The sequence below is a fragment of the Furipterus horrens genome, unplaced genomic scaffold, assembly GCF_987537825.1.
Source record: "Furipterus horrens unplaced genomic scaffold, mFurHor1.1.pri manual_scaffold_2, whole genome shotgun sequence".
NCBI classification, from domain to species: Eukaryota; Metazoa; Chordata; class Mammalia; order Chiroptera; family Furipteridae; genus Furipterus; species Furipterus horrens.
Window position 1 is genome coordinate 79,648,669 of NW_028327172.1, and position 27,329 is coordinate 79,675,997.

General features: G+C 43.0%; 1 protein-coding gene across 2 annotated transcripts in view; it reads right to left on the reverse strand.

Moving 5' to 3' along the window:
• Window positions 1–8,348: 8,348 nt before the first annotated feature.
• Window positions 8,349–27,329, reverse strand: part of LOC150018882 (radixin) — a 120,668-nt gene continuing 101,687 nt past the window's right edge. For both annotated transcript variants that reach the window (XM_090265899.1, XM_090265898.1), the window contains 2 exons: window positions 11,736–11,833; window positions 8,349–8,961 (listed from right to left, as the gene is read on the reverse strand). In XM_090265899.1, coding sequence (XP_090122025.1) covers window positions 11,767–11,833 — 67 coding nt within the window. In that variant the 3' untranslated portion in view covers window positions 8,349–8,961; window positions 11,736–11,766. The remainder of the gene's footprint in view (window positions 8,962–11,735; window positions 11,834–27,329) is intronic.

Sequence of the window (27,329 nt, forward strand, 5' to 3'; positions counted from 1 at the left end):
TCTGGTAACTCCATTGCCATACTGATGACTTTGAGTGGGTCCTTATCTTGAAGCTCAGCCACTTCATCTATTTAAAAAGGGAAACTTTTAACCCACCTTCCAGGGGTGTCATTATAATGAAATAAGATATCTGCACTGAATGTCTGGCACCAGAGTCTGGGACATGATAGCTGCTGAAAGACATGAATTCCCTTTCTGGCCAGAGACCTGAGTATCTCCCCTCCCTTCCCTCATAGCATGCAGAGTTTCCCAAACCCTTCCCTCAGCTCTCTTAATAGATCCAGCGTTCACCACTGCTGCGCACCCCACTGCTCTGACTCAGGCCTCTGGGAACACTTCTCACGCAATCTTCCCACTGCTTCTCTCTCCCTCAAATCATCTTTCCACCCTGTACCCCAGCTAGCGTCAACCCTCTAGTGAGGCACTTCCTGGAAGCCTTTGAAGCCCCACTCCCTGACTCCCAACACACACTACCTATATATGAAGTCAGAATTCCTTATAATAATCTTCAAAGCCCACCCATCACAGCAACATGCCAGACACACCATAGTGCCACCCCTCCCCCCATAGGTGCTAGACCACTGACCCTTCCCAAAACATGGATGGCGAGTGCTCCCATCCCTCCAGCCCCCATCCTGCAAGCTCCTCTCCCTTAGATAACTTCATCTCTGCCTCACCAGCAGAAGGGAAATCCTGGAGTCCAGACAAATGCCACCCTGTGCTACAGCTTTCTCTAGCCTCTCTAACAGAAGTCAGACTCCCTCTCCTAGTGCAGACTTCTGTTGGGCCCCGAGCCTATATTTAGGTTCCTTGCTTCTTACGCACAGTCTTTCTCCCTCTGCCCAAATCAGGACTGTCTGCCGCAAGAGTAGTGGCTGTGCTGAGTTCCATTTTCTCTTTGATTGATTAACACATTCATTTAGCAATTGTTAAATAAGCAGCTGCAAAATTAGGTGCTGAAGGAGAAGAAAACGGGGTAGGAATTGATGGCCAGCACCACCTGCTTCATGTTCTGGGCTATACTTGAGCTGTCATCCTCTTGGCTTCTGCCTCTGAGGAGAGCATAGTCAAAAGGGAAAAAGGGAAGCGGTCCAGGATGCTGGCCACCAGTGATAATGCTGTGTTTGTGTCACAGAGAATGTGGCCTTGGACCTGGGTCCCAGAGGTTGATTGCTCTGGGGGGACAGAAAATGTAAAACTCAGAAGAAACCATGCACAGAGACAAGGAGGCATGACAGAGCACCTTCCGAGCACAGAGAGGTTTTGGCAAAATCATTGAGCTCATGGAGAAGAAGCTGGGAGGCACTCTGAGGCCAGACGGTGGATGCCAGGGATTTGGTCCTTTAACCCAGAATCACAAACAGGGAGCATATAAGCCCGGCAGGATGACCCGATGCTTCTATGCTGGCCAGAGTGCTTCCCTTTCCACTAATGGCCTCTGGCCAGGTGTGCACTCTCTGATGGGGCCCCCACTGCTGGCCTCGTGACTGTGTCATGCCTGGCTCCCGAAGATATTGAGGTTGGGGTCCCTGCAAATAGGCAATCTGAGGCCACTAAAAATGTTGAAGATTTTTAACAGGAACTAAATGGTGGGTCCCAATTTTGAAAAGGCCAATAAAACTAGAGGAGGGTCAGCTGTGGGGAGGCTGCTATGATTGCCCAACCCCATGAGAGTGTAAACAAACCAACTCAGTGTGTGCACTAGGGGGAGAAGAAGGGAAGTTGAAGTTGAATCCAACCCAGATTTTTATTGTGTTAATCTTGGATGAGGGTTTTGCCACATGGCCACCATGACATGTACAATCAGCAGCTGATACCACTCGAAGCACTGCACCTGGCCCAGAGCAGGGGCCAGTGCCTATCGCTGCCCAGGCCTGTGCATTGTCTCTAGAACGCTAATTCCACTCTTACCACCCCCCTGACCCACTCACCACAGGGCAACCAGAATATTCTCTTAAAATTGTAAAGGTCAGTCAATCCTCTATTGAAAACCCTCCAGTGGGTTTGTAGATTCAACTGGGACATACTTTGTCCTCTACATGCTCTGGATGAAAGCAATCCAGTTGCAAACTTGGAGGCCAGTGTGCAGACTGGCCTTGCCTTTCAGCCCACTGTTCTATGTGCCAGCTGAGTCAGACAGTGTCGTCTTCCCTCAGTACCGCCAAGCTTGTCCTTGTTAGCTCCAGCTTTGGGCCTGGGCTTGCTCCTCCTTTGCTTCCCATTTCAGAATCTTCCCCACCTCTCAAGACCATACCTGAAGGAAGCATGCCCTGCCAACATGCTCTCTCCTGCCACCTCCCTAATGGCAGGTCTCATCTTGTCACCCTGCTTCCCAAGGCTACTGCGTGGCCAACGGCGCCATAATTGCCCTGGTGAAGTGGCATTTCCCAGGCTCTTTCTGCGAGCTGCAGCTCCCTTCCCTGGCCTTCCAGCAGCTTCTTCAAATATGCTACACACCCTCCCCTCTCAGGGCACTTTTGTCATTTTCGGTGCCTGCTTTTGTCACTGTAGGTGCCTGCATGGATCCTTCCCTCACTTCTTCAGGTCCTTGCTCCAATGTCCACCTCTCAAGAAGCCTTCCTGGCCACCAGCTGTAAACTGCGACCCCAGAGCCACCTCTGGGATGTGCTTCATCTTATGTCTTCTCTAGCACTGCTCACCACGGTTTATGTATCGCTCACCTCCCTCAGTCGGAAACACGAGCTCCATGAAAGCAGGGGCTTGAATTATGTGTTTGCTATGTACATATGTGAATCAACAAAGCTCCTTTGGCATCTCATTCCAGGCATCGCCTTGGACGGTGGCTCTGCCTGAGTGAGCACAGCTTAGGTGGTAGCTGGGACCCAGGCTACTCAGAGCCAGGGGTTCTAATCTTCCTTTGATGTCATGAGCTACTTGAGGTCGGCCACTTCCTAGTATCTCCCACTGTCCCTGTCTTGGGTAGACAGGAAGTTGGGGTGGTGGAGCCTCTGGGTTGGCTAGGAATGGGGCCTTGGTCCTGGGCCCTCTGATGTGTGGGATGTGTGGATTTGGAGGGTATTTCCACAGATGGAAATGCACTGAGTCAGGACCTTGGCTGTGTCATCCAGAGCTGAGCTCCTCTCTCCCAACAGAGCAAGGAAAGGGAGCATCATGCCCCTGTTACCACACATACCAGGGTAAAATGTATGAGGGCAGAGTAATTTTTAATCAGATCCACTGTCCCCAGCAGCAGCATGGAGATAGGGCCGTTTTTACTCCCAGACATTGTTAGTCACCTCACAGGCAGGCCCAGGGCACACCTAGGTGGCATTCTTGATGATATGTATATAAGCACTCTGTCACATAGCCATCCATTGACTCTAGACCCCACTCTATCCCTCTCAAAGCTCTCCCTGACCTCCCTGGCTGGTCTCAGGACCAGGACAGAGCACAGAGAAAGTCGACACGTGATAGCTGGGCTCACTGTATGAGCAGCTCTCTCTGAGCAAGATGTTACAACTTCTACTTTTGTGTGAATGATCAGCCTTGCACTCTGCCTTCAATCAGCAGCAGGTGAGGACTGATGAATGCCACCCAGGACTTACCAGCGCCACTTAAAGTGGACGATGCAGAAACAGGGATCCTTGCCAACCACTCACTCTGAGAGAAGGGCCCAACGACACAGTAGATGGTTCTAAGTGGTTTCAAATGAAGGAATAAAGAGTAGCATTCCTTCAGGTAATCCTATATTTCAGAACTTACACAAAGTCTCTGCATTTGTACCTTTAGGGCACCTTCCAGCACAAGTCCCTCAGGGCTGAGTGAACAGACTGCCCCAGGATAACAGGACACCTGTAGGTTCTAAGCACCTACACACTTTATCTATTTGAGGAGAAAAAAATATGTTATAGAAATCAATTTACTATTTTATTGCTAAAAAATAAAGTCCAGAGAGGTTAACAATTTGTCGAAAGTCACAGTACAGAAGATGACAGAGTTGGCATTAGAATGAGTCTCATTTTCAGGCCATAGAGGCCTGTTCACATGAGGACAGGGAAGGGCGATGACTCACTGGCTCTAACTTGAGTTGCCTTCACCTTAGTTCAACCAGAAAACCAGAAAAATAAAACAAAACAACAAACAAAAAACACACAAAACAGTGCCAAAGAAAAATGTGAGGTTCAGGGTGCAAGGGGCCTGGTGCACACAACCTCCGCGCTGCCTCTCTGCTGCGGCCTGCGGTCACGCGGGCCCCTGCGCAGCGAGGGGCAGCCAGGTCAGCCGCCGCTGCTGTCTGCTGTATTTCTGAGACTGGGGAGGAAGCTGGGGATATCACTCAGTTCTCCTTCTCTCAAAGGGGAAAGGGGGACATACTCTGGTTTTAAGAAAGTCGGTGCAACAGAGATAGTGATGCTCACCAAATATTTTCTTACTTCTCCCAGCCCCTGTGGCTACTTCTGATGAAAGGGATCTGAGAAGAGACCAGTGTAGCTCTTGGGAGGAGGCGCTGGAAACCCCCTGGGGCTTCTCCGGTGCCTATGTCCCTGCAGTGGTGCCCGAGCGACCCCGTCCGTGCTCCAAACGGTGCAGGGACGATCTGGTCCCCAGAACTGTGAGAAGCAAACGTCGCCAAGGCCCAGGGATCGAGGGATGAGCCTCTGAGTTGTGGGAGCTGTCAGGGACCGACAGCCTTGTCTATTCTGACGAACGGAAATCTGAGGTTTGGGGAAGCTTGAAGGAAGGGCTGGCGGTGGGAGGTCCAGCTGTTGACCGTTAAGGGGGGGGAGGGGCTGGCTCCCGGAACAGCGGCTCTGTGGAGGCACGTGGGGCAGAGGGTGCAGGAAGCTGGTGGGCGCAGCCCCAGAACAGAGGCCCGAGAGCAGCTCGCGTGGAGCAGGGGGCGGGCAGGCCTGGGGAGAGTGGTTGTTAGGAATTCAGGAGCTTGCTGAGTGGAAGGCACCAGACACTGGAGTACAGGCTGAATGAGTGCACTTATATAAACAGCAGCAGTAAACCATACCTCCCCTGTCAGAATTCGGATCGGATCGCACTTACCTGGGAGGGGTGATCCGTGACTGAGGAAAACACAGGGGGATTGGGGGGGATAAATGCTCTCTTTCTGGTCTGGTGCTGATTCCACGGAGGCTTTTCATTCGTGGAGATTCTGTCCACTAATCTGCGAAGGTTTGTGTTTTATATTTCAATTGAAAGCTCTCAAAGGGCACTAGCTTCGTCGGTACTGCAAAGCCCCCTGAAGTGTCCGTTCGTGCGCAGCACTCTACAAGGTTGTGCTGAAGGAGAGCTGCACACGTCTCTTGGCGTCTGTTTTTAAATTGGCATTTCAGGGCTGATTTGTGGTTGGCATTGGTCCCGCTGCTGTTCTACTCAGAACAGAAATAAGTGTAATCCATAACCATTTGTTTCTCTCCAAGGCCGCGGGCTAGAAAAGGATATTGATTTGTAGGAGTTACTCATACCGACCAGGAGTGTCTGCCAGCCCGTTTCTGAAGGACACCAGCTGACTGGGCCCTGAGAACGTTCAGTCCCAGGGCCTGAGGGGGCGGATAACTAGAACTCCTCTCAGCCGAGCACGGCCGGGCCTGTGAGTGTGGACTCCCGCCCAGCAGCCGCAGCCGCAGCCGCAGCCGCACCAGGGAATCAGACACTCTGGAAGGGACCGGCAAAGGTGGCTTAACAAATCCTCCAGGTGATTCTGAGGCACCTTAAACTGAGAATTGTTGTGCCAAACCAGTTGGGAAGTAAAGCCAAAGAAAAAGCAGGTGACGTCCACAGAGCTCCTTGATCACTGATAAAGCCATGGCATCCGTGGCGATAGCTTCCTAATCCTGAACCTCAGATCAGACACTCACCCCTCTGCGTGGCAGCCCAGCCTGCTCTGGAAAACTAAGCCATAGAGGCATAATCTGCGCTTCCTGCGGACAGCCGGCTCCCCGCAGGAAAAGAGGGGGAAGGGCTGGCCCGCAGCTCCTCTCCACGCCCACCAGTCTGGCAGCTCATCCCACCTGCGAGCGAAGGGCCGAAGGGCTGAGGGTGGGCCCAGAGAACAGGAGCGCTGTGCTAATCGGTGCTGTTTCTACACTGAAGCGGGGAACGTTCCCCACCAACGTGCTCCTTGCTGACCCGTAGTCTCCCTCTCAGTTGCTGCACCTGTCAGCTTTGCCTGCTTGACCAGGACTGAAATGCAGCAGTTTACAAGCGCCAAGGGGCGCTCTTCATGGTACTACCCTGTTCGTTAATGAAGAAAAGTGGCTTCTTATTTTGAGGCTTCAACGTCCACCTGTCTGTCCCAGTGGTAAGTGTAGATTGCTGTCTTTCTGCCCCTTTGCAGAAGGGACCCCAAGAAGAAACCCAGTCAGTAAGGTGTGAAGATGGAAAGCTAAACATATTGTTTCCAAAGTGGTTTGACCAGGTGCTGCTTTGACCTGTCATTATCTTAATGCATTTCTTAGTACCTGAAAATACGTGATCTTCATAATTCTCTGCTGCCTCTCAATTGTCCATGTTTGCCATCCCATGACCTTCTTTTTTAACACTAAAACGTATGTTACTCCCACCCTGGCCAGGTGGCTCAGTTGGTTGGAACATTATCCCATATACTAAAGGGTCATGGGTTCAATTCCCAGTCAGGGCACATGTCTAGGCTGAGAGTTTGATTCCCGGTCGTGGTCGTTGCGCACATGGGAAGCAACCGATCAATATTTCTTTCTTGCATCGATGTTTCTCTCTCTCTCTCCCACTCCTTTCCTCTCTCTCTAAAATCAATGAACATATCCTCAGGCGAGGAATTTCTTTTTTAAAAGTATGCTACTCCTTTCCCTTTCCCAAAGAAGGAGAAGCTCAAAAAATAAAAAGAATCTTAAAAATCATTAGTAAAAATACCATTACCTATTAGTAAAAATACCTCGATTCTTCCCAGCAGAAGAATCGGAGGCTCAGAGAGGTGGGGTGATGTGTTCGGGTCTAACCTCTAATTAGAGGCAGAACCACAACCTACATCCAGGTTTAACACCCACAGTCTGGAAATTCTCAACCCGCCACAGCTCCATAAACAAGCTTATGAACCATTGCATATATACTATTATCTATAATTGGCCTTATCTTATATCACACTATTACCAGAAACAATGGATTATTTGTCATGTGTCTTCTTAAATACTTTCTCCCTGAATCACTAGTCCTGGCCAGAGAAATCTATGTGGAGAAAAGGGTGTCAAGTGGAATCACATGGGAGTTTTCTGTGGAAGGAAGCAGCCCACACTGTTCACTCTTTATCTCTTGACCCTAAGGTTCTCTGATGGATCTATTAAAAGGCGAAAGTGAGAATAGACCTGGCATGATGGATCATTCAGATAGTTATCTGATCAGTGGTTCAAAGGGCTCCACCTGATGATTTTGTCAAGTGCTTCCGGTCTACATTGTTTTAATACATAAAAAGCAGTGTTTCATGGGTTGGGTGGGGGAGAGAAATTGGGGGAAAAGGGGACAACTGTAATTGAAAAACCAAAAAAAAAAAAAAAAAAAAAGCGGTGTTTCAGGTTCTGCTTTCAAACCCCAGCCACAGGACACCCAACTTCCAGCCCCACTGCATTCCCAGGTCTTATGGCAGAATGCATTTCCACCAACTTCTGCTTACAAAGGAGGAAAGACCTGAGAAACAGCAATTTGATAAGAAACCACAACAAAAGTATTTTTTAAGTGATCAAAATACCTGATAACCAATGACTTCAGATAAATTATGAGACCACTTTGGGAACAACTACTCCTTGACATTAAGACAAACAACATTATTTCTGCCAAAAAAGGTTATTTGCTTATGTGTTCCCTTTAGTTGCACACTGTTTCTAAAACAGTTAGACTTAGTATCCTTGAAAAATATCAGGTTCAGATGGGAAATTCAATATCCTGTTGGCACATTTTCTGTGCTTTTCTCTGAAAATCTTTAAGGAGTATCTGTGCTCGGCAGGTAAGTACCTGCCATATAATTGCAGTACAATACGTTCTTGCAGGATGCAAGGGTGACTACTAATAAAATAGCTGACTCATGTGGCAAACTGTCACCCAATCCTCAAAGCTTCAGTCCTTGGACATTCAAGCCACCTCAGAGTGCCAAGAATAGTGCCACCTAGTGAATTAATAATGCTGCTTCATGTCCCAACTCTGCCACCGGACTCCTCAACCTTCTTTCTCCAAACACGGGCCAACTCCAAACTAACGCTTTGTGAAATCAGAGAAGGTGAGAACCTGAGACGGGGCAGGCAAGCCCCGCTGGTCAGTAGGGCAGTTCCTTGAGAATGTGATAGTCACTGCTTATACCATCACCATGCAGAATCAAGTGGAAAGTCATGAATGCCCCAGGCTGATGTTAGAATATATTTATTGCTACATTTATATACAACTATACAAACAGCCCAGACAGGAAAAGGAATGTTGCATCAATGTCTCCAGATTTCACAGATGTGCGCAAGTAAACAGAGCTGTACACCAGAGTTAGCTCTCAGTTAAAAGCCAAAAATAACTCACATACTTTTTTTTTTTTTGAGTGGAAAATTCTTGGAAATTCTCTCCATATATCCCTCCTTGCAAGCTAGTCATGCAGACTAAAAGTGGGCTCTGAGAAGCTGATGCCTTCCGGCATGTTTATGGGACGGTGCCTTGCAGACAGCAAGCGGTAGACTCTGGCTTGGGACTGTGGGTGCAATACAGAATCCCCAAGTCCTGGCCCATCTTTCCAAGGTCAGTCCCTAGGAAAGGCAATCAATCGAGAGGGGTTTGGAGAGATGGGATAGCAAGAAAGGGAAAATCAACAGTAAACTCAGTTGTGGAGGGAACCATCAGCAAGAGCCCTGGTTTGGGGAACACAGGTCCATCTGGTTCCAGCAGAGATTCTGGACTTTGGGGGAAGGATATTCACATTCAGAACTTAGGCGTATCCTGGTAGGTCCTTATCCTAAAGCTCGCCACATGCCTGATGCCAGGGACCTGCATGAAGACAGAGTGAACAGGAAAGTTAGGTAAGAAAGAAGAACATGAAACATAAATATTGCCATAATAGGGTTGACATGAGCACGGCCTGAAAATCTTTCCACATTTCCTGAGGACCATTAGCCGTGGTTCAGTTTTCTATTAAATTAGGAGGGGATAGATGCAAAGCCACAACATACATTTTGTTCCAGACAAAGGTGGGTCCACAGACTCTACCCTCTGAGCTCCACCAGGCTACAGTTATGTTTGGTCTCAAAGGGAATCTAACTAGTGGATCGTGCAAACTTCAGATCCAGAATTAGGATGAGAATATGAGATCCCAGTATAAACACACTCCCTTTCAGATATTCACAGTCATGTAAGTTTTTGTGATGTGAATCACAAGAGAAGTCATTGAGCAGCCTATGTGGCATGTGTGCCCAAGAGATGAGCTCATTGTATTTGCACCACCTCCACCTCTGCCCTCAGGCCACTCCTCACTCAGGGGTTAAAAAGAGAGTGTCTTCAGATCAGGTCTAACACAGCCTCCTAAGCTAAAATCAGCCTAGCGCCTCAGAGAAAGGACAAGGCCTAAAGGCTGAGAGCAAGAAGCCTGTGTATCTGAATACACCAGACTGCCAGCTTTTGGGGCTGATTAGTAATTGGGATACGGCCTGGTACCTGAGGCTGCAGGTAATTCTATCCCTGAAGAGCCCATGGTTCTGGCTTGTCCGTGGCTATAGGTGCCATCTCTAATTCCTCACTACCATAATCCCATACGCCATAGAAAGACAGGATGAGCGTTTGATGGAGAAACTCTAAAGACTGGAGAAGGACCAGAGAACCACTTAGAAGTCCTTGTCCTTTTTCTTGGGTCAATAACATCATAATCAATTATGGAGGGGGCCAGCATTTCTTTTCTGAGGCTGCCAACTATGCAACATTTCAAGCTGAAGGAGGTGATGTGGTGATAGCCAATTCCTTGGTCCTTTAATAAATTAATCTCTGGATAATTCAAAATCTCTGTCATCTGATCTTGACTTTTCCTGTGAGTCATACAGAAAACTTATGTTCCTACTTCTGATGACAATGGCAGAGTCACAATCACTTGAAGGCTTTGCTCTAAAAAGCAAAAATGTTAACGGATGAAAGTCAATGACAAAAAGCTGCACAACATCAGGAACATTTTAATCTGGGGGCTTTTGCCAATCAGCAAACAAAATGGAAAGAGTTACATAAATTCCTGCACTGGAAGAAATGATTTAAAGATGAATAGCTAAACAGGATGACATGATCATAAATTTCTAAGTGGGCGTGGTGGGTGGTCACGCCCAAACATACAACTTTTTAGTGGGAGGTTATCTGTGCCTTGAGTAGTCCCTGTCCATTGTTTCTGGCACCTAGGTTAACACACCTTTGAAATAAGCCCTAACCACCCTCAAGTGAGCATGTAATCTTGTTAACTATCCTGTAGTCTCACTTTGCTTTCTCCCACATCTATATAATCGTCCTTTTTCTCCATAATTTCAAATTCGTAAAAGAAACTGCCAAACTGTTATCCTCTGAAGCACTCGAGATCTTGCTCCCTGGCATGTGCTGTTAGTCTGGCTCAAATAAACTCTTACAAAAATTTAAAAAATAAAGATGAATAACTGAAAATTGTTTGTAGAAATCTATGGAACATTAAGAAGGTGTTTTAACCAAGGATTTTAGCTCAAATATTAGGAGTAAGGCTAATTGGACTATATGAATTCACAATCAATTCCACCCCGTTCAAAATGAGTGAGAGAGCAATGGTGATGTTTTGTCATAAGCCCTTCAAATGGATTTGAAACAGTGAAGTATTTTGCTGCTGCTACAGACCGTCAGAGATTCTATGTGACCTTCAACTCATCTCAGAGCAATCTGAAATGCAAGGCCAAAAAGCAAATTACATCAAAATCCCCCACCTGAAGCAAATATATATGACCATTTTATATGTCACATAAAAAAAAAATCTAAAAAATAATATTGTTATAATGGACATTTATTCCAGATCTTAAAGTATTATATCAAATATGTACATGTATAGCTGCAGTTAGGTTTATAGAACTTTGGGAGACTTCATTAGCAAACTGGAGGAGGTCAAATGAACCATTCAAGATCTACAGATAAGCTGCATTGCCGTGGTTTTACTTAGAAATGGGACAGGTGAAATCAGTCTCTGCCAAAGAAATTAAGGAATTTTAAAACAGGCTATTATCGCGGTTGATCAATGATTTTTAAATATTTCCAAATTGAGATCAAGGCATAATACTAACCTGGCTTAGGAACCAGTTCTGGAATCCTTCTACTCAATATGCATGTGTGGCACTTCATTTTTAAGTATATCTAAATATGTTTTAAAATAAGGAGAAACCTAACAGCTGCACAGTGTCCTGTGTGAGCTTGCCCTGCAACACTCCACATCACGAGGGTTCTTTCATGCCCATAAGCCAACAGTCTAAAGTAGCAGGTCCAATCACTTCACCAAGGTTATAGGTAAAATCTCGCTTAATAAACTATCTGACTTTAAAATTATTAAACTGAAGGAAGATGTTCTTGATTGGCAAAAGGCCCGAGAGATGTAAACCATTGAGAAAGAACCTGGGAGGGGTGGAATTAGATGCTATAATGGTAGGGGTTGCTCTGAGTCAGCTCCTTTGACCGAGGAGTCAGATCTTGTGGGGTCCTAGCAGCTTGGCAGTGGACAGGTATGGCAAGTCTAATGGGAAGGTGGGCTGGCCCTGGCCACAGCTGCCACATGTACTTACCTAGTGAGGGAGGGAGCCTTCTTCCTAACTGTTACATTTGCTTTATGCTGTTCTGGCAAGAACGCATCTGGAACAATGCATACAGTTTGGGTCCCCACCTTTTAAAAGAGACATCAAGAGGTTAGAAAGCATCTAGCAAAAGAACACAGAAGGACTGAAGGACGCCAAGTGTCAGGCGGAGGCAGGGTGGGGGGGCGCATCACCTTGGGTCATGCAGGGCCCCTGGTAACCAAACTGCCACGGTCATCTCCTTCTTAACTTTGAACTTCTTTTTCAGTCTACTTTTGAATATCCATAATTACAATATGAAAATAAGAATAACTTTAAATCTTCCTTTTAAATAGATGTTAGAATTCTAATAGTTGTAGCAACTATACAAAAACTATTCAGTTTCACGACTAATGGACTTCAAAGCCATACACATCAAAGCTTTGTAACTATTAGAATAATATATAAGACAGGGTTTATATTTTATTTGAGGTTCTCTCTTGATTCATTTAGGCACTGTTAAAATGTCTTGCAGGCACTAACCAGACTTACAGACCCAAAATAGTCTAGTGGTGTCTCCTTTGAAATCAAGAGTTGCTATTCTTGAATAAGCACATTTTCAATATACTATACCTGCCCACTAAAGGATTGGTGTGAGTTAATACAGACAAACAATAAAAACCATCTCTCCTGCAGCCCTGTTGGCATTGCAATGGTTAAAGAGATCGATTTCAGCCCTGCTTTCTCTGGTCTGTCTTCTTTGGCTGACTCACCTGCCAATCTCAGATATAGCCCTTAGAGACACCAAAAACAGTCACAATTAACTCTACAAAGAAACTGCTAAACCAGCCAAGCTTATCCATATGTGAGTTCTCTGAGTGGGAAGAATATTGCTTACAGCATTTCTGTGCTCGTGAGTTAAACATTAGACAGTCAGTTACTGGCAATCTCTATAAATCAGTTATGTGCCAAAAGGGCATCTCTGGTGGGCTGTTGCCCATAGGAACCATGTTATAGATGGTAGTTTGGTTTCCAGGCAGTTTAACCCATAATGAAAAATGGAGTCTTGGCAGTAAAATACAGTAGAAACTCCAAATTTGTCAATGCTAGTAATAAAGAAAGATAGGAACAATGAAACTTATTAACAGTATTATAATCTTTTTTTATACTTCGGCTTGATGTTAAACTGGGCAGAATTAATTAGATGACTAGTATAGTACTTGAAATTTAAGAACATTTTAAAGGGAATTTGAAGTATTTTCAAAGACTTGGAAAGTTACCAGAGCTGGCACTTTATCGTATCAAATGTCATTTAAAAATGCACTACTGTGTTTTTTCCTTAGTCACCAGCACTACTGTCACCATGAATAACCGTAACTGAGGTAGATTTATACTCATAAAGGAACAAAGGGAGAAAGAGCAAAGGAAGGAAAAGCGACTAATCTGATGAAGGTCAAGAGAAAGGAGAATGGGGGAGGAAAGTGGATGAATGTAAGGCACAAGAAAGAAAACAGAGTGAGGGGTTACAGTGATAACCAAGGAAACCTCATTTCCCTAAGAGAAAGAGATGGAGCTAGGAAGTCAGAAATTTCCAAAACGTGCCACCAGGTGGCGCCATGAGATTAATGTGGTTGAATACACAGACCCTTGAAAAGGAGTGAGCGGAAGATAGACAAATCAAGGGGAACGGATATTCACGATACAGGGGGTTCAGGATTGGAGGAGCACCAAGCCACAAAGTCATATGTCAAGTTAACCAAGGTACGCAAACTTGGTTTAACAGTAGAAAATCTACTTAATCTAATCCAATATGTTAACACACAGAAAGCACATACACATTATCTCAATATATACAGAAATTGCATTTGACAAATTTTAAACCTTTTTATTTTAAAAAAAATTCTATCAAAACAGGCAAATATATATATATAATTATGTTTTAATAATATGTACTATATATAATATCTATTCCTTTATATTTCTCCTAGACACACATCTTTTCCCAACACTGTTGTAAAACAATCTCTACTTTTTAAGTGTTTAAAACAGAAATTCATGGAGAAAAACACAATAGATGGTGAAATTATATATTTGGTTCCAATTATCTCAGGTCTTTGAACTATCAGAATTTTGAATGCGAAGTCAACACTCTAAGGACATTGAGTAAAAGAAGCGACCTTGTTATTCCCACAGTGCTGGGCACCCTCATCTCTAAATCAGTGATTCTCAAAGTGTTGTCCCAGAACAGCAGCACCAGCCTCAGCTGCTAAAGTGCACGTTCCTGGGTCCCACATAGATCACTGAACTGAAACTCAGGGAGCAGGCACTGCAGTCTGCAGTATAACAAACTCCCCAGGTGAACCTGATACATGCTGGTTTGGGAATCACTACCAGAAGATTTTAGAATGTGTAGGGAAACCTCTTCATTAAACAAAACAAGCCCCCCATGAGCAAATCAAAATTCCAGATGGCTGAGAAAAACAGACCACTGGCCTTTGGAAGAACGTGGCTGTTTTTAAATCCTTTAATTCAGGGGTCAGCAAACTGTAGCTCATGGACCAAATCTAGCTCCCCACCTGTTTTTTGTACAGACCATAATTTTTTAAAAAAATTGAATCAAAAGGCAAATATTTCATAACAGATGAAAATTAATTACAATCCATATTTCAGTGTCCATAAATAATTTTATTGGAAGGCAGCCATCCTCATTCATTTCTCTATACTTGTAGCTGCTTTTGTACTAAAACAGCAAAGTTATGTAGTTGTGACAGACCATTTGGCCTACAAAGTCAAAAACAGTTAATATCTGCACTTCTGTAGAAAGTTTGCCAACTTCTGCTTTAGTTTGATACTACAGATAATCCCTGTATAACATGGTTGTTAGGTTCCTAACAAATGCCATGTTTTGCGAATCCGTGTTATACGAAACAGAACTAGTACAAAAAGGGGCGTTAGGGTCCAAAAAATTTAAAAACATTATTATATTTTTATAATTAAGAGAAATATTTATTAAAGCAATTTTCATTAAAAGTATTACATATTAATATGAACTAAGTAATGTTTTCTTCATCATTACTAAGCTCCATTAACCGAATGTGTTTGACAAGATACCCTCATCCTCTGAACTTTCTTCAGCATTATCTTGATTTCTATGCTCTACTTTCTGCAAAAAATCAGTGATTTTACATTGCTTGCTTTTAGCTGAGAGAGCTTTATAAATTTCATTATATGGTGCTAAGCACTTTTGAAGTTCTCTCTTAAACTTTGTGCTGCTTTCAGTGCAAGGATCTTCATTTAAGAAACATGACTCTGTTTAGCTAAGTCTAGGCCTTTCTTTACGCTTTTTAGAGTAAGCTGTTTAACTTGTTTTCATCAGTGCTATCGTCCCCTAAGTTATTTTGGCACATACCAGATATCATTTCCACCAAAACTGCTTCATCGGTTTCTTCTTCTACCAGCAATTCTTGGATATCTTCTACAGTCATATCGTTAAAATCTTCCTCTCCTAAAGACTTAGCAAGTTCTACTATTTTATCCATACTGTTTTCTGCTGGCTCGATTAGATTTTCACTTTAAATTGACTCTGGCCGTATATTTTTCCAACAAGCATTTAATGTTGGTTTTATTTCTTTGAAGGATGAGTTTATTGGATTAATATAGTCCAAAACTTTATTACATTCAGTATTGTATGGGGATTTCCCTAATTTCGTGTTATACAGGAGTTTCCCCCAATTCTTTAGCCGTGTTAGAGTGAAACTGTGTTATAGAAGTACCATGTTATACGGGAGATACCTGTAATTAGAATCTACCAATCTAAAAGCAAAATACAGGCATCGTAATGATTTTATCTTTAAAATACTATTTTTGCTTTAATTCTACAGGTAAAAATCTATCAGCTTAAAGAATAAGAAAGTTAAATCACATCCACTTTTATCTACAAATTAAATAACCCACATAGATCATCTGGAAAATATTATGTTACTTTCTCTTCAAATATTTTAATGTGACAAAGAACTGATGGTGTATTTTAATGAAGTACTCTCTCACATTTAATTCTGAAAATTAATTTGGCAATCTCCACCCACCAACGTTCACCTGGTGGTTCACGTAAACTGCAGACCTGTCTCAGTGCTGCGGGTTGGCTTCCTTTCTCAGGCCTCACACTGTGGCGACCCAACCATTCGCCCCTCCCCAGGCTCGAGCTTCCCAGGCCAAAGCCTTTCTCCCTCTGATCCTCAGCCTCTTGAATACAGATCATATCACTAAAGACCTGCTCACTGAATTCCTGAAATATTTTATTCAACACCTGTTGGATGTCCAAAAAATCCTATTTTTATCAGTATCTATTTTTACTTCTTGAATTTCATCTCGCTCCATTTTTCCAAGATCCTGAGCTGAGACCCTTTTGATTCCAAGGGCTTTCTCACTCAATAAAAAGATGCTTTCTCACAACAGTAAGTCATATATTTCAACTGTACATCTTTAAGTTCTATTCACCTTATCTTGAACACGAGAGCAATCTTGACAAGTTGGTGTTAGTAGTCTGCACAAAACAGCCAAATGAGTCTGGTCTTTAGTTTGATGAGGTTTGATCTCCAGGTCACTGTTACTCTATATTCAATATGTAAAGCATCCTTTGTGGGCCTCTAAATTAACAGGTACATTTACTTTGTGTTATGCAGACAAGCAAATCCTCTGAAGGGCACTGTCATCTACGCATCTCAGTAGGAAAGGTAGTTGGTGTTTTGTAGTGAAAAGGATACAGGCCTTCAATTCAAAGAAAGCCAACACCCAGGAGAAACAAGATGGCAGAAGAGTAAGTGGAAGCTACACTAACCTCCTCCCAGAACTAGTCTGGATTTAAAACTTAATTTTGGAGAAATCATCTGGAATAACCAACCAAAGACTAGCTGGAGAGAAGTCTTATAACCACGGAGAGACAGAAAAGGCTGCTACATCACAACGTGACCGGTAGGGAGTGCGGAGACCCGGAAGGGCTGGCTGGGCTCACACGGGTGGCAGCTGAAGGGACTGAGAAACAGCTCAGCAGCCGAGCTGAGAAGGGCAGGGTCTAAACCCCCAGCTGAGCTTCCCAGCCTACAGCAACAGAGTGGAAAGTAAAATAGTATCCAGCTGTGAAAAGTGAAAAGCCACAGGGTTTCTTGCTAGCCGGAAAGAGAGAAACAGCTGGAGAAAAAGAGCTCTTTGGCGGATCACATACAAAAATATTTTGCCCCCACTTACCCTGGGCTCAAGCGGAGGAAAGGCAGAGAGGACTAGAGACGCTTGGGGAGAGTTTGGTGTGGTGGCTTTGAGGGGAGAACTGGGGAGGCAGCCAACCGGGTCCCGGTGCTGACTCATCCCCATACTGCAGGCAGACCATTCCCCTCCTCCAAGTGGCGTCAGCCCGAGGGGAAGAAAAAGCCTGCCTACAGGAATTAAGCTGCCACACCCACCGTCCTTAAACCTGAATTGAATAGATTAACAACTAAAGAAGACAAAGGCAGTAGATCCCTGGAAGTCTCCAACAGGTTGCCTAGGCCCAGACTGGGACAGGATCTGATGCCACCAGGGGCAGATCCAGGAAGTGCAGATCATTCTAAGAAGCACCAACAAAAAATAGGAGTCACAAAAATGGGGAGACAGAGAAACAACCCCCCATCAAAAGGAAAGGTAGAATCTCCAGAAAGAGTGCTAAATGAAATAGAGGGGAGCAAACTATCAGATATGGAATTCAAAACATGGATTATGGAGAAGCTCAATGAGCTCAGCAGAAACTACAAAGAACTCCAGGGAAACTACAGGGAACTCCAGAAAAACTACAAAGAACTACTGAGAATTACACCAACATGAAAAAGGACATAGAAGCTATCAATAAGAGCCAGGAGGAAATGAAGAATACAATCTCTGAATTGAAGAACACAGTAGAAGGAATTAAAAACAGGCTAGAGGAAGCAGAAAATCAGATCAATGAGCTGGACGACAATGTAGACAAAAACTCCCAGACAGTGCAACAAAATGAAAAAAAGACTGAACAAGACGAAGAGGCTCTTAGACAGCTGCAGGACAACATGAAATGTAATAATATCCATATCATAGGAATTCCAGAAGGAGAAGAACAGCAAGGGATAGGAAACCTGTTTGAAAAACTAATGACAGAAAACTTCCCTAACATGAGGAGAGAAAGAGTCATGCAAGTCCAGGAAGCACAAAGGGTCCCAATGAAGATAAACCCCAACAGGCCCTCTTCAAGACACATCATAATTAAAATGGCAACATTCAAAGTCAAAGAGAGAATCCTAAAAGCAGCAAGAGAGAAACAACTAATAACATACAAGGGAGCTCCAATAAGGCTATCATCAGATTTCTCAGCAGAAACACTACAAGCCAGAAGGGAATGGCAAAAAAATATTCCAAGCAATGAAAAACAAAGGCCTACAACCAAGAATACTGTACCCAGGAAGGCTCTCATTCAAAAATGGAAGGTGAAATAAGGAGTTTCCAAGACAAAAGAAGGCTAAAAGAATACATCTCCACCAAACCAGCATTGCAAGAGATGCTAAAGGGTCTGCTTTAAGAAGATGAAGAAACAGAGAGAGACAGAGAAGAACATGAGTACAAAGGGGGGAAATGACAATGAATAAGTACTGAAAGAAAGAAGGAACTTCTACCATTTGCAACAACATGGATGGAACTAGAGAGAATTATGCTTAGCAAAATAAGCCAGGCAACAAAAGAAAAATACCTTATGCTATCACCTATTACAGGAAACTAATGAACGACACAAACAAATGAGCAAAATTGAACCAGAGGTATGTAAACAAGGAATAAACTAACAGTAACAAAGGGGGAGATGGGAGGGAGAGAAGCGGGTTAGAAGGGGAAGGGTCTAGTCAAAGAACATGTATAAATGACCCATGGACATGGACAATTGGGTGGGGACTGAATGTCGAAGAAGTGGGGGCAGGGTGCAGGGAAGCAAGAAGGGGAAAAAAGTCGAACAACTGTAATGGAAAAACAAACAAAAAAATTTTTAGTGGGGGAAAAATGAAAATATAAAGAATGGAAATGCAAGTTCAGTGAATATTAGAAGGACGAGGATTTCCCTTCACACTGTATATTTTTCTCCCTATCTGATCCCTCCAGAAGTTGGCATTGTAAAGAAGTAATGACATAAGTTTCTTTGCATAAAACTAATAAGACCAGTTGTTAATAGAGGTTTTTTTTGAGTAAGACTTTGACTGGAATGTCATGCCTAAAGGAGACAGGCTTGGGCTCTGGTTGTTACCAAAAAGCCCTGAGGAACTGGGATTGATTTTCAAAGGTAATAAAAGCCCACGAGATAAAAGTCCTGGTACCTTGGTTGTATGTGCAGTCCATGGCAATCTTTCCAGGGAAGGAATGAAGGTTGTTTTCCTGAAAGATGGCTAGAAAGGACCGTAAGGCACACTGGAAAACCAGAAGGACTTGGAAAAGACAGGTTTTTACAGGCAAGGCCGAATGCCAGGTATGTGGTTCTGCTTCTGTGTCCTGAAGGGCAGACTAAAGGTCACCCTAAATGTTCCTTGCATACGTTCCAGCAAAGCAGAACTAAAGATCATAAGTGATCATTTGCTGCTCTTGTTGTGTTTATGCAAATGAACAGAATAAATTAAAAATGAACTTAATGCAGTCCCTTTAATGACAAGGAGGGTAATCTTAGGGAGAAAAATCGCAATTCAAGGAAAATCACAATGCTCAGTGGTAGACTATAAAGTAGTGCAGCTAACCGTCTTTAAAGTTTCTTTTCATTTGAAATATGTTTTCATTTGAAAGTTAAACTATGTCTGTGGTATTATCAAAGATGTTTAATTTACAGGCAAGAAGAATGTCAAATGCCTTGCAACTGGATGTCTTTCCGATAAGACAGTCCTACACATTTAGAGACTTGTATGTGGGTTATGTTACATAAATTAGCATGTGTTTTCTGTTTTCAAAGGGCATTAAGCCTATGATCTCATTACCTGAGTGATTGTCTATATGTATAGGCCTCGTTTAATCCTGTCTGCATTGCTGCCTCCTGAGACTCAATGGTTTGGCTGAACTAAGTGGCTGGGTTGGTGAAGAATGGGGTGGTCTGTGGGCTTCATTTTAAAACTGGTTTCTCTTTTCTGTCTTAATGGCTTGGACAGAAAGAGCCCAGAGGTCTGAGAGAGGGAAAACCTGAAATATTTCCCTCAGCCCAAACTGAATATAATGGGCTAAAGTGTTTTGGACAGGTGAGATGTACCTGGCACACCTTCCTCCAAAGAAGCCCTTCTTTTCCCTAATGTGGGACATTCAAAAATTAATACCTGTCTTTTGTCATCTAGTGGTTATGTATTGAATGATGTCTTTTAACCCTGTTGCCAAATCTGTTGCCTCCATAATACAACAAGGATGCTAGCCTGTTAAATCAAGCACGCCGTTGTCTGGGGACAGCCAACTGACCTGGAGTCTGCATGATCCTTCCCCATGTGGGAAGGCCACCCTGCCCTCCACACCCCTACTCTTATTAGGGATTTCTGGACCCAAGGGTAGGTAAGATGACGACCATGTCCAGCTTGAAGCATCTAGAAGAGCTCGAGACCTTTGCCCATTGTCCTTTATAAGATTATAAAGGGTCTTAAGTCTGAGAGGGAGGGATTGTTCTTTCTTATTGTTAATTATTTTTAAAAACAATAATAATAATATATGAAAGGGTGAGGCAGGAGAGCTTGTATGTACGACCCATGGGCATGGACTTGGTGGAGGGGATTATTGGGGGGGGGTGCTGGGCGGAGGGGAGCAAAGGGGAAAAAATTGGAACTATTGTAACAATATAATCAATAAAATATACTTAAAAAAAAAAGAAAGCCAACACCCAAAAGCAGACTCCGGCACTATGGTTTCCTTTGGGCAGGTTACTGAACTGTAAAATGGAAAAATGCAAGATGTCCAACATTCATGACATCTGTGTGTGGATTAGGAAAAGGTGCCCCTTCCTCCAGGCAGATACACCCTGTGTCACCCCAGGGTACACACTTGCTGAGTGGAGTACAGTGATACCTCAGCTAACGAGTGACCCTGCTAACGAATTTTTCGGCTAACGAAGATTTTTTTGCTGTTTTCTCGGACCCAGCTAATGAATGTTTTAGTGGATGCGCGCGCTAACATAAAGCCGCAAACATGAACGGTCAGGCCATTCCAGGAGCTTATCTTTTCTGTCTGCATGTGTGTGACAAAGAAAGGAGCTGACCACATCACATAGGGGAGACCCGCCAACCCGACTGGGTTGTTTATGTTCGAGACAGTGAGAAGTGAGATGCCTGATAACATAAGCAGCTTTGGATTTGATGACAATGTACTGCAGTAGTGTAAAGATGGTCAGTTTTTCATTCTACTTTCCACTCTCCTTCATCCATTTGGGTAGCTGTTCATCTCAACCTTTGGTGAGTTTTTGCCCTTTTATAGTGTGCTTTTTACTATTTTATAAAACTTATCTTTAACTCGTGGGCAGCATCCAGAACGAATTAAATGATTTTCTATAGAAACCTACAGGAAATCACGTTTCAGCTAACGAAGATTTCAGTGAACGAATGTGATTCCGGAACGAATTATCTTTGTTAGCCGAGGTATCACTGTACACACTAAATTTGTACTTCTGTCCCTGCACGTTGGCCCCTATACTTCTGTGAGCTCCTGCTATCTGGCTCCTTCCAAACTTCACTCACACACCCCCTCACCTGTGGGCTCCCTCAGCTCTGGGTATACCACCCTCTTTTCTGTTCCTTGAATGAACAGTGTCAAGCCCTTTCTTGCCTGCCTTTGTATAAGCTATTCCCTCTACCTGGAATGTTTTAAAGTGAAGATTGCAAATTGATGCTGAGTAGGCACTCCTGGCAAGCAGATACATTGTTCAGATTGCAAAACATTTTCTAAATTAAAAAAAAAAAAAAAGCTGACATAAAATTTGGGACATTTTGCATAAAATTACATTTCAACTTAAATATCTAAAGCATTATTCTTTAAATGCTGTTTTATTTAAAAGCCGTTTTCTGGCTTACCTTGGAAATCAAAAGGTATAGCAACAGTGAGCCTGCTGTATCTGAGGAGCTGCTGCCTTGCTCAGCCAGGGTGGGAGTTTCGGGCTGCACCCAGGCCCTGCCAGGTCCAGTGCCCTCCTCCATCCCTCTGGCATCCGCACTTACCATTTTAATTTAAATAGAAGAGGAGGAAGACCTAGCCTTCTCTTCTTTCAGGTGGCAACTTATATGTCTCCTCTTCTCAGAGACTTTTTGTGACCTTCCTATCCCTAATTTACCATCCCCATATTTTTCCCAACTCAGTCCTTGCTTCTTTCATAATATCAAGTTCATATAAATTTGCAGCTTTTATATGTCAAAGATAGTTGAATACTGCCAGTTGGACATGATTCAATCTAACACAATTTCCAAGGTTTAAATTTGGCTTGCACTTCATGACTTTCTACAGAAACTAAGTCCATTAGGGTAAGGATCTAGTCTTACTCACTGCTATATTCTCAATGACAAGGATGTACAGAGCATCTGGATGACACTAGGGACTAAAATATTTGGATGACTAAATGAAAGTACTCTTCTCAACAAAGTTTCTTAACAGCTCCAGGACATACATGAAATCCATTGAAACCTACCCTGAGGTCTATAGAATTAGCCCAAGTTATAAGCTCACTTTCCTGACTCACACCACTCCTCAGCACTGCCTCACTCAGCTCTGGAGCTGAATTTGGTCCCAGCCTGCATCAGCCTCTGCTCACACAGCTGATGGCCTTGGTCCTAGTACTGGAAAATACCCCTGAAATGTGATTTTTCTTGCAACACCTGTGCAAACCAGCATTGAGATCACTGCTGGGCAGCCACCAAAACGTTCCCTTGGCCCTATAAGGAAGCTGGGGAAATGGTACTTGTTCCTTAGGTGACTGCTGACAATGACGCTAGCAAGAGTTTGGTGGCTCCCTAGATCTTTGTATGTCTTCTCGTTTACTTGTCACGTTGTTTATTAACTCCTGTTTCCTCCTCTACACTATGAATGCTTTAAAAAAATATCTATGAATCCTCAGGACCTAACTTCAGGCCCTTAATGTTTAATGAATGAATGAAATTATCTGAACAGATTACAACATTCGAGTGCCACATAGAGCATCTCTAGAAGGTAAATACGGGAACAGATTTTCATTTCCTAGGTATATCGTCATGGTCTTGGGCAGGGGTGGGGCTGGGGTTCACACTAGAGTGTCAGCTTCAAACATCTGGAGGTGACAGAGGACACTGCTTGACAGAGCATCTTCTTGTTCTATGCACAGGTTTGTGGGAAGCTCTTTCCAGGAAACACTGCATAGTTAAGCTAAGTAAAAACTATACTAATTCCAAAAGAAGTGCTCTTTTCAATGATTTCCTGGTTTCCAAAACTCGTGTACACTTTAAATGTTGTATTAGACTTCCGCTCCTGACACTGGCGGTCACACAGGCTATCCATCTCTGTCGGCTCCTGTTTCTGCGGCTCTCTCCCGGGGCCTGGCCTCTCTGCTGCACCACTCCTCTGCTCAGGCAGCGCTCACCAAGGCACTGGATAAAACCGTGTCTCTCCTCATACTGCTCCCTTGGGAGAATTCCCCCGACATTCCATCAGCATTCCAAAATTAAAGGTGTCCAAAGAAATGTCATCACATATCCACACCTGCTTCCCCTCTGGGTTTTCTAGTGTTTCATGTCACCACCTTCTGAATCTCAAGCTTTCTATTTTGTCAATATAAACAAGCAGTTCCATTACTAGGAGTCATATTGTGCCTTGCCGTATTTGCATACAGAGTTCCTTCTATCTGGATAGCCTTCTTAGCTTTGCCCCTTGATTAAGAAAAACTTGTTTTTACTTGATTTAGGAGCCCTGGCCAGATAGCTCAGCTGGTTGGAGCATTGTCCTGATATGTCAAAGTTATGAGTTTGATCCCTGGTCAGGGCGCATATAAGAAACAGCCAATCAATGAATAAATAAGTGGAAGAATGAATCAATGTCTCTCTTTCTCAAATCAATCAATAAAAATTCTTTGAAAAATACTTGGTTCAGGAATTATCTCCTCCAGGAAGCCTGCCCTGAAACCCTCCAGCAAGATTAGGCACCTTCCGTCTGAGCTCCCAGTAGTCATCCATCCTGTTCATTCAATAAATAACCATATGCCAGACATGAATGGCTCTTAAGCACTGAGCACATATTGCACAGAACAGTAAAATTCCTGCCCTCAGGAAGCTTGCATTCTAGCAGAAGGAAACAAATAATAAATATAAAAATAGGTAAAATACATGTTATTGACATAATACTATAGAGAAAAATAATGAAAACAACTGGGTAGAGAATAATGGGGAAAGGCAGCAAAAGAAGGCCACATTGAAGTGACATTTAAGCAAAATCCTGAAGTGGGCATAAAAATATCTGGGGAAAAAGGGCATAGCAGCTGAGGTAACAGGAGCACAGACTAGTTTAAAGAATGAAAACAGAAACCAGCTGACTTCAATTCAGGGAGAGAAGGGGAAATCAACAGATGAGGCCCCAGAGTGACAAGGGACCAAAACATATTTGGATCTGCATGGCCATTGAGAAGGTTGGGGCTCTTGTTGAAAAGGAAAGCCTCTGGAGGAATCAGAGAAGTGACAGGATCTGATTCACCTTTTTAAGGCTGCTCTCTTATAGAATAGCAGGAGAGAAAGCAAGAAAACCCATCCAAACGCTCTAGCAACCATCCAAGCAAGCTCAGGGTGAGAGCCTGGAGCATGTGTGAAGTGGTCAAATTCTGGGTAGTGTGTATTCTGAACATTGGGCCAACAGTTTATGGTTGGGTTGGATGTGGGATATAAGAAGAAAAGGAGTCAAGGTTTTGTCCTGATTCACTGACAAAATGGACTTGTCATTTATTGGCTGAGGCAGGAGCAAGGTAGGGTGTGTGTGTGTGTGGTGTGGTGGTGGTGGTGGTGGTGGTGGTGGTGGTGTGGTGTGTGTGTGTGTGTGTGTGTGTGTGTGTGTGTGTGTGTGTGTGTGTGTGTGTGTGTGTGTTCTTGAGTTTGGTTTGACATGCTTATTAGATATCAAAGTGGAAATTCCAGGTAGAGAGCTGAATATGGAAGTCTCATGTTCAGGGGAGAGGTTTGGTGGAGGCTTGACAGCTGTCAGCATAGAGCTGGCACACTGGCTAGGCCACTGAGAGAGCCAAGTGTACGCAGAGAAGCTTGGGCCTTGGGATAAGTGAGAAGGGAACCTCACCTATCCACAAAACACGAATTGTTTGTCTTCTGGGAGTAAACTGTAAACTCTTTACTGCTCAGGGCGGACTACGTCTCTTTTTATCTCCACATACTTAACACAGGATCTTGTACACATCCTAATACACATATACTGAGTAAGACTTTCTAAGAATCACAAGTAAAATCCTTAAAAGGCAAACAGAAGACATTAAAAATGGAATCCAAAGGACTTGGGTACAAACACTAATATCCACAACTGACAGATGAACAAAAATATTATGAAAAACAGAATGACAGAAGTTACTATTAACACTTTTAATATGTCAAGCTATAAACAGAGTACTCCGTGTATATTATTACAATCAATGCTCACAAGATGAATACTGTTACTCTCATTTGAAAGATGAGGAAACTTAGGCTCCAAATGGCTGAGTGGCTTCCGCATGTCACACAGCTAGTAAGTGGCTGGGACATTCAAACCCAAATGTGCGACTCCAAAACCCATACAATCATCTGTATATTATGCCGCCTCACATCTTCCCCAACGCTCTCTGAATTCCAATCAGACTGGCTATGCATCTGATATAATCTGAACTGATAAAACCTGGAGCCAGGCATCTTTGGTAAAATAACAATGAAAAATTTGCTGAAGCAGCAGGAGAACCTGGGAGCGATCCTTGTGCCCTAGGCTATGGAGAACCATGGGCCACAGAATCTGTAATATGACTATTTGACAGTATCTGAGTATACCCAGAAAAGCCATGCAGAAACAGATGGCAGGGATCAGAACTCATCAGCATAGGGTCGCTGAAAGAGCAATGGGAATGATGGCGACTTCTGTCTCTTTAGAATTCATGTGCATCTTGGGGGAGAGAAGGATACTGCAAACTACTAAGATCAATGTTTCTTCTGATTAACATCAGGTAACATTAGCACTTTTTAAACAAATCTAGACTGCTCTGTGGTCCATGAAAATAATTTAAGAACTTGGCCAAAGTTTATAGACAAGAGCTAGTTTACATACACAAAGGAAAGCTCTGAAATCAAAGGACATTTTCTTAAACCAAAAAGAAGAAACACAGTAATGTAGTGAATTAAAAGATGAGGCATATATTATAACTTAGAAGTTGTTGTATACAAAAACACAAAGTTGACTTACCGTCTTAAAAATCAAAGAAAATGTACAGAATCAAATTTCTTTGGAATACTTTTGCTGTCGTTTGGGGGCATGGTAAAGCGTCTTACGTATTAGCATGTTTGGCAATGATCTGAGTTTGTCATTTGCCATTTAAAAAAAAGCAGGCAAATGAAAACTACCGTGGAAATGGTGGCAAAGTAAATTAAAAACTAAAAACTTATCCAAGTTAGGGGCGATAAATGGTGATGGATGAAGACTTGACTTTGGGTGGTGAACCCACAATACACTGCACAGATCACGTGTTGGAGAATTGTGCACCTGAAACCTGTATAATTTTGTTAACCAGTGTCACCTCAATAAATTCAATAAAAAGGAAAAAAATAATGGAAACAATATTGCTTAATCAATTCAAGCCAAAAAAAAAAAATAGGTATCAAAGCCCAAACAATTCTTTTACAAAGCGATTAAAGTACACTTAGAAAATCCTACCTATTGATTTGCTTCTTTTTTAAAATAATATTTTCTGATCATAGAATTAGCAGAAGTCAGTTCTAATTATTGGCAGAGCTTTTTCACTTGGGCCCTCAAAAGTGAACCATTAAGATAATTATAGCTGTGTCACCTTTTAAGTAAGTCTGATATATACAGAAATCCACTTATGAAGTGTACAATAAGCACATGCTATTTAATTTTTTTAATGAAAGTACAGCTACATCTTTTATGTAAAAAATAACTTCCTATATTTAGAAATGCATAATACATAGAAAATCTTATATAAACTTACCCTATCCACTGGACTGGAACACAATTTCTTAAAGAGGATAAAACACAGCAGTGTTTGCACATCACAGTATTGCTTATAACAGCAAAGGATGGTCAAAACATAAATGTTCATCAGAGGTTTAGAAGCACCTCTTTTTGTATTAATATGTAATGATTTCCAAAATACACACCATTCAGTGAAAGATATGTAGAACCATCTTAACAGAATGCTGTAATTTATGTGTGTAAGGTAATCTCCAGAAAGAGGCACAAGTTGAAAAGTTATCTATGGGGAGAGCTGACAACTAGATGACAGAGAAAGGCTTATTTGTTTTTAAAAGTTATCCTACTGTATTTATTGAATTTTGTTTCATGTGCATGTATCACTTATTTTTAAGAATTTTAATGATTTAACCAAATTTTTTAAAATGAGGC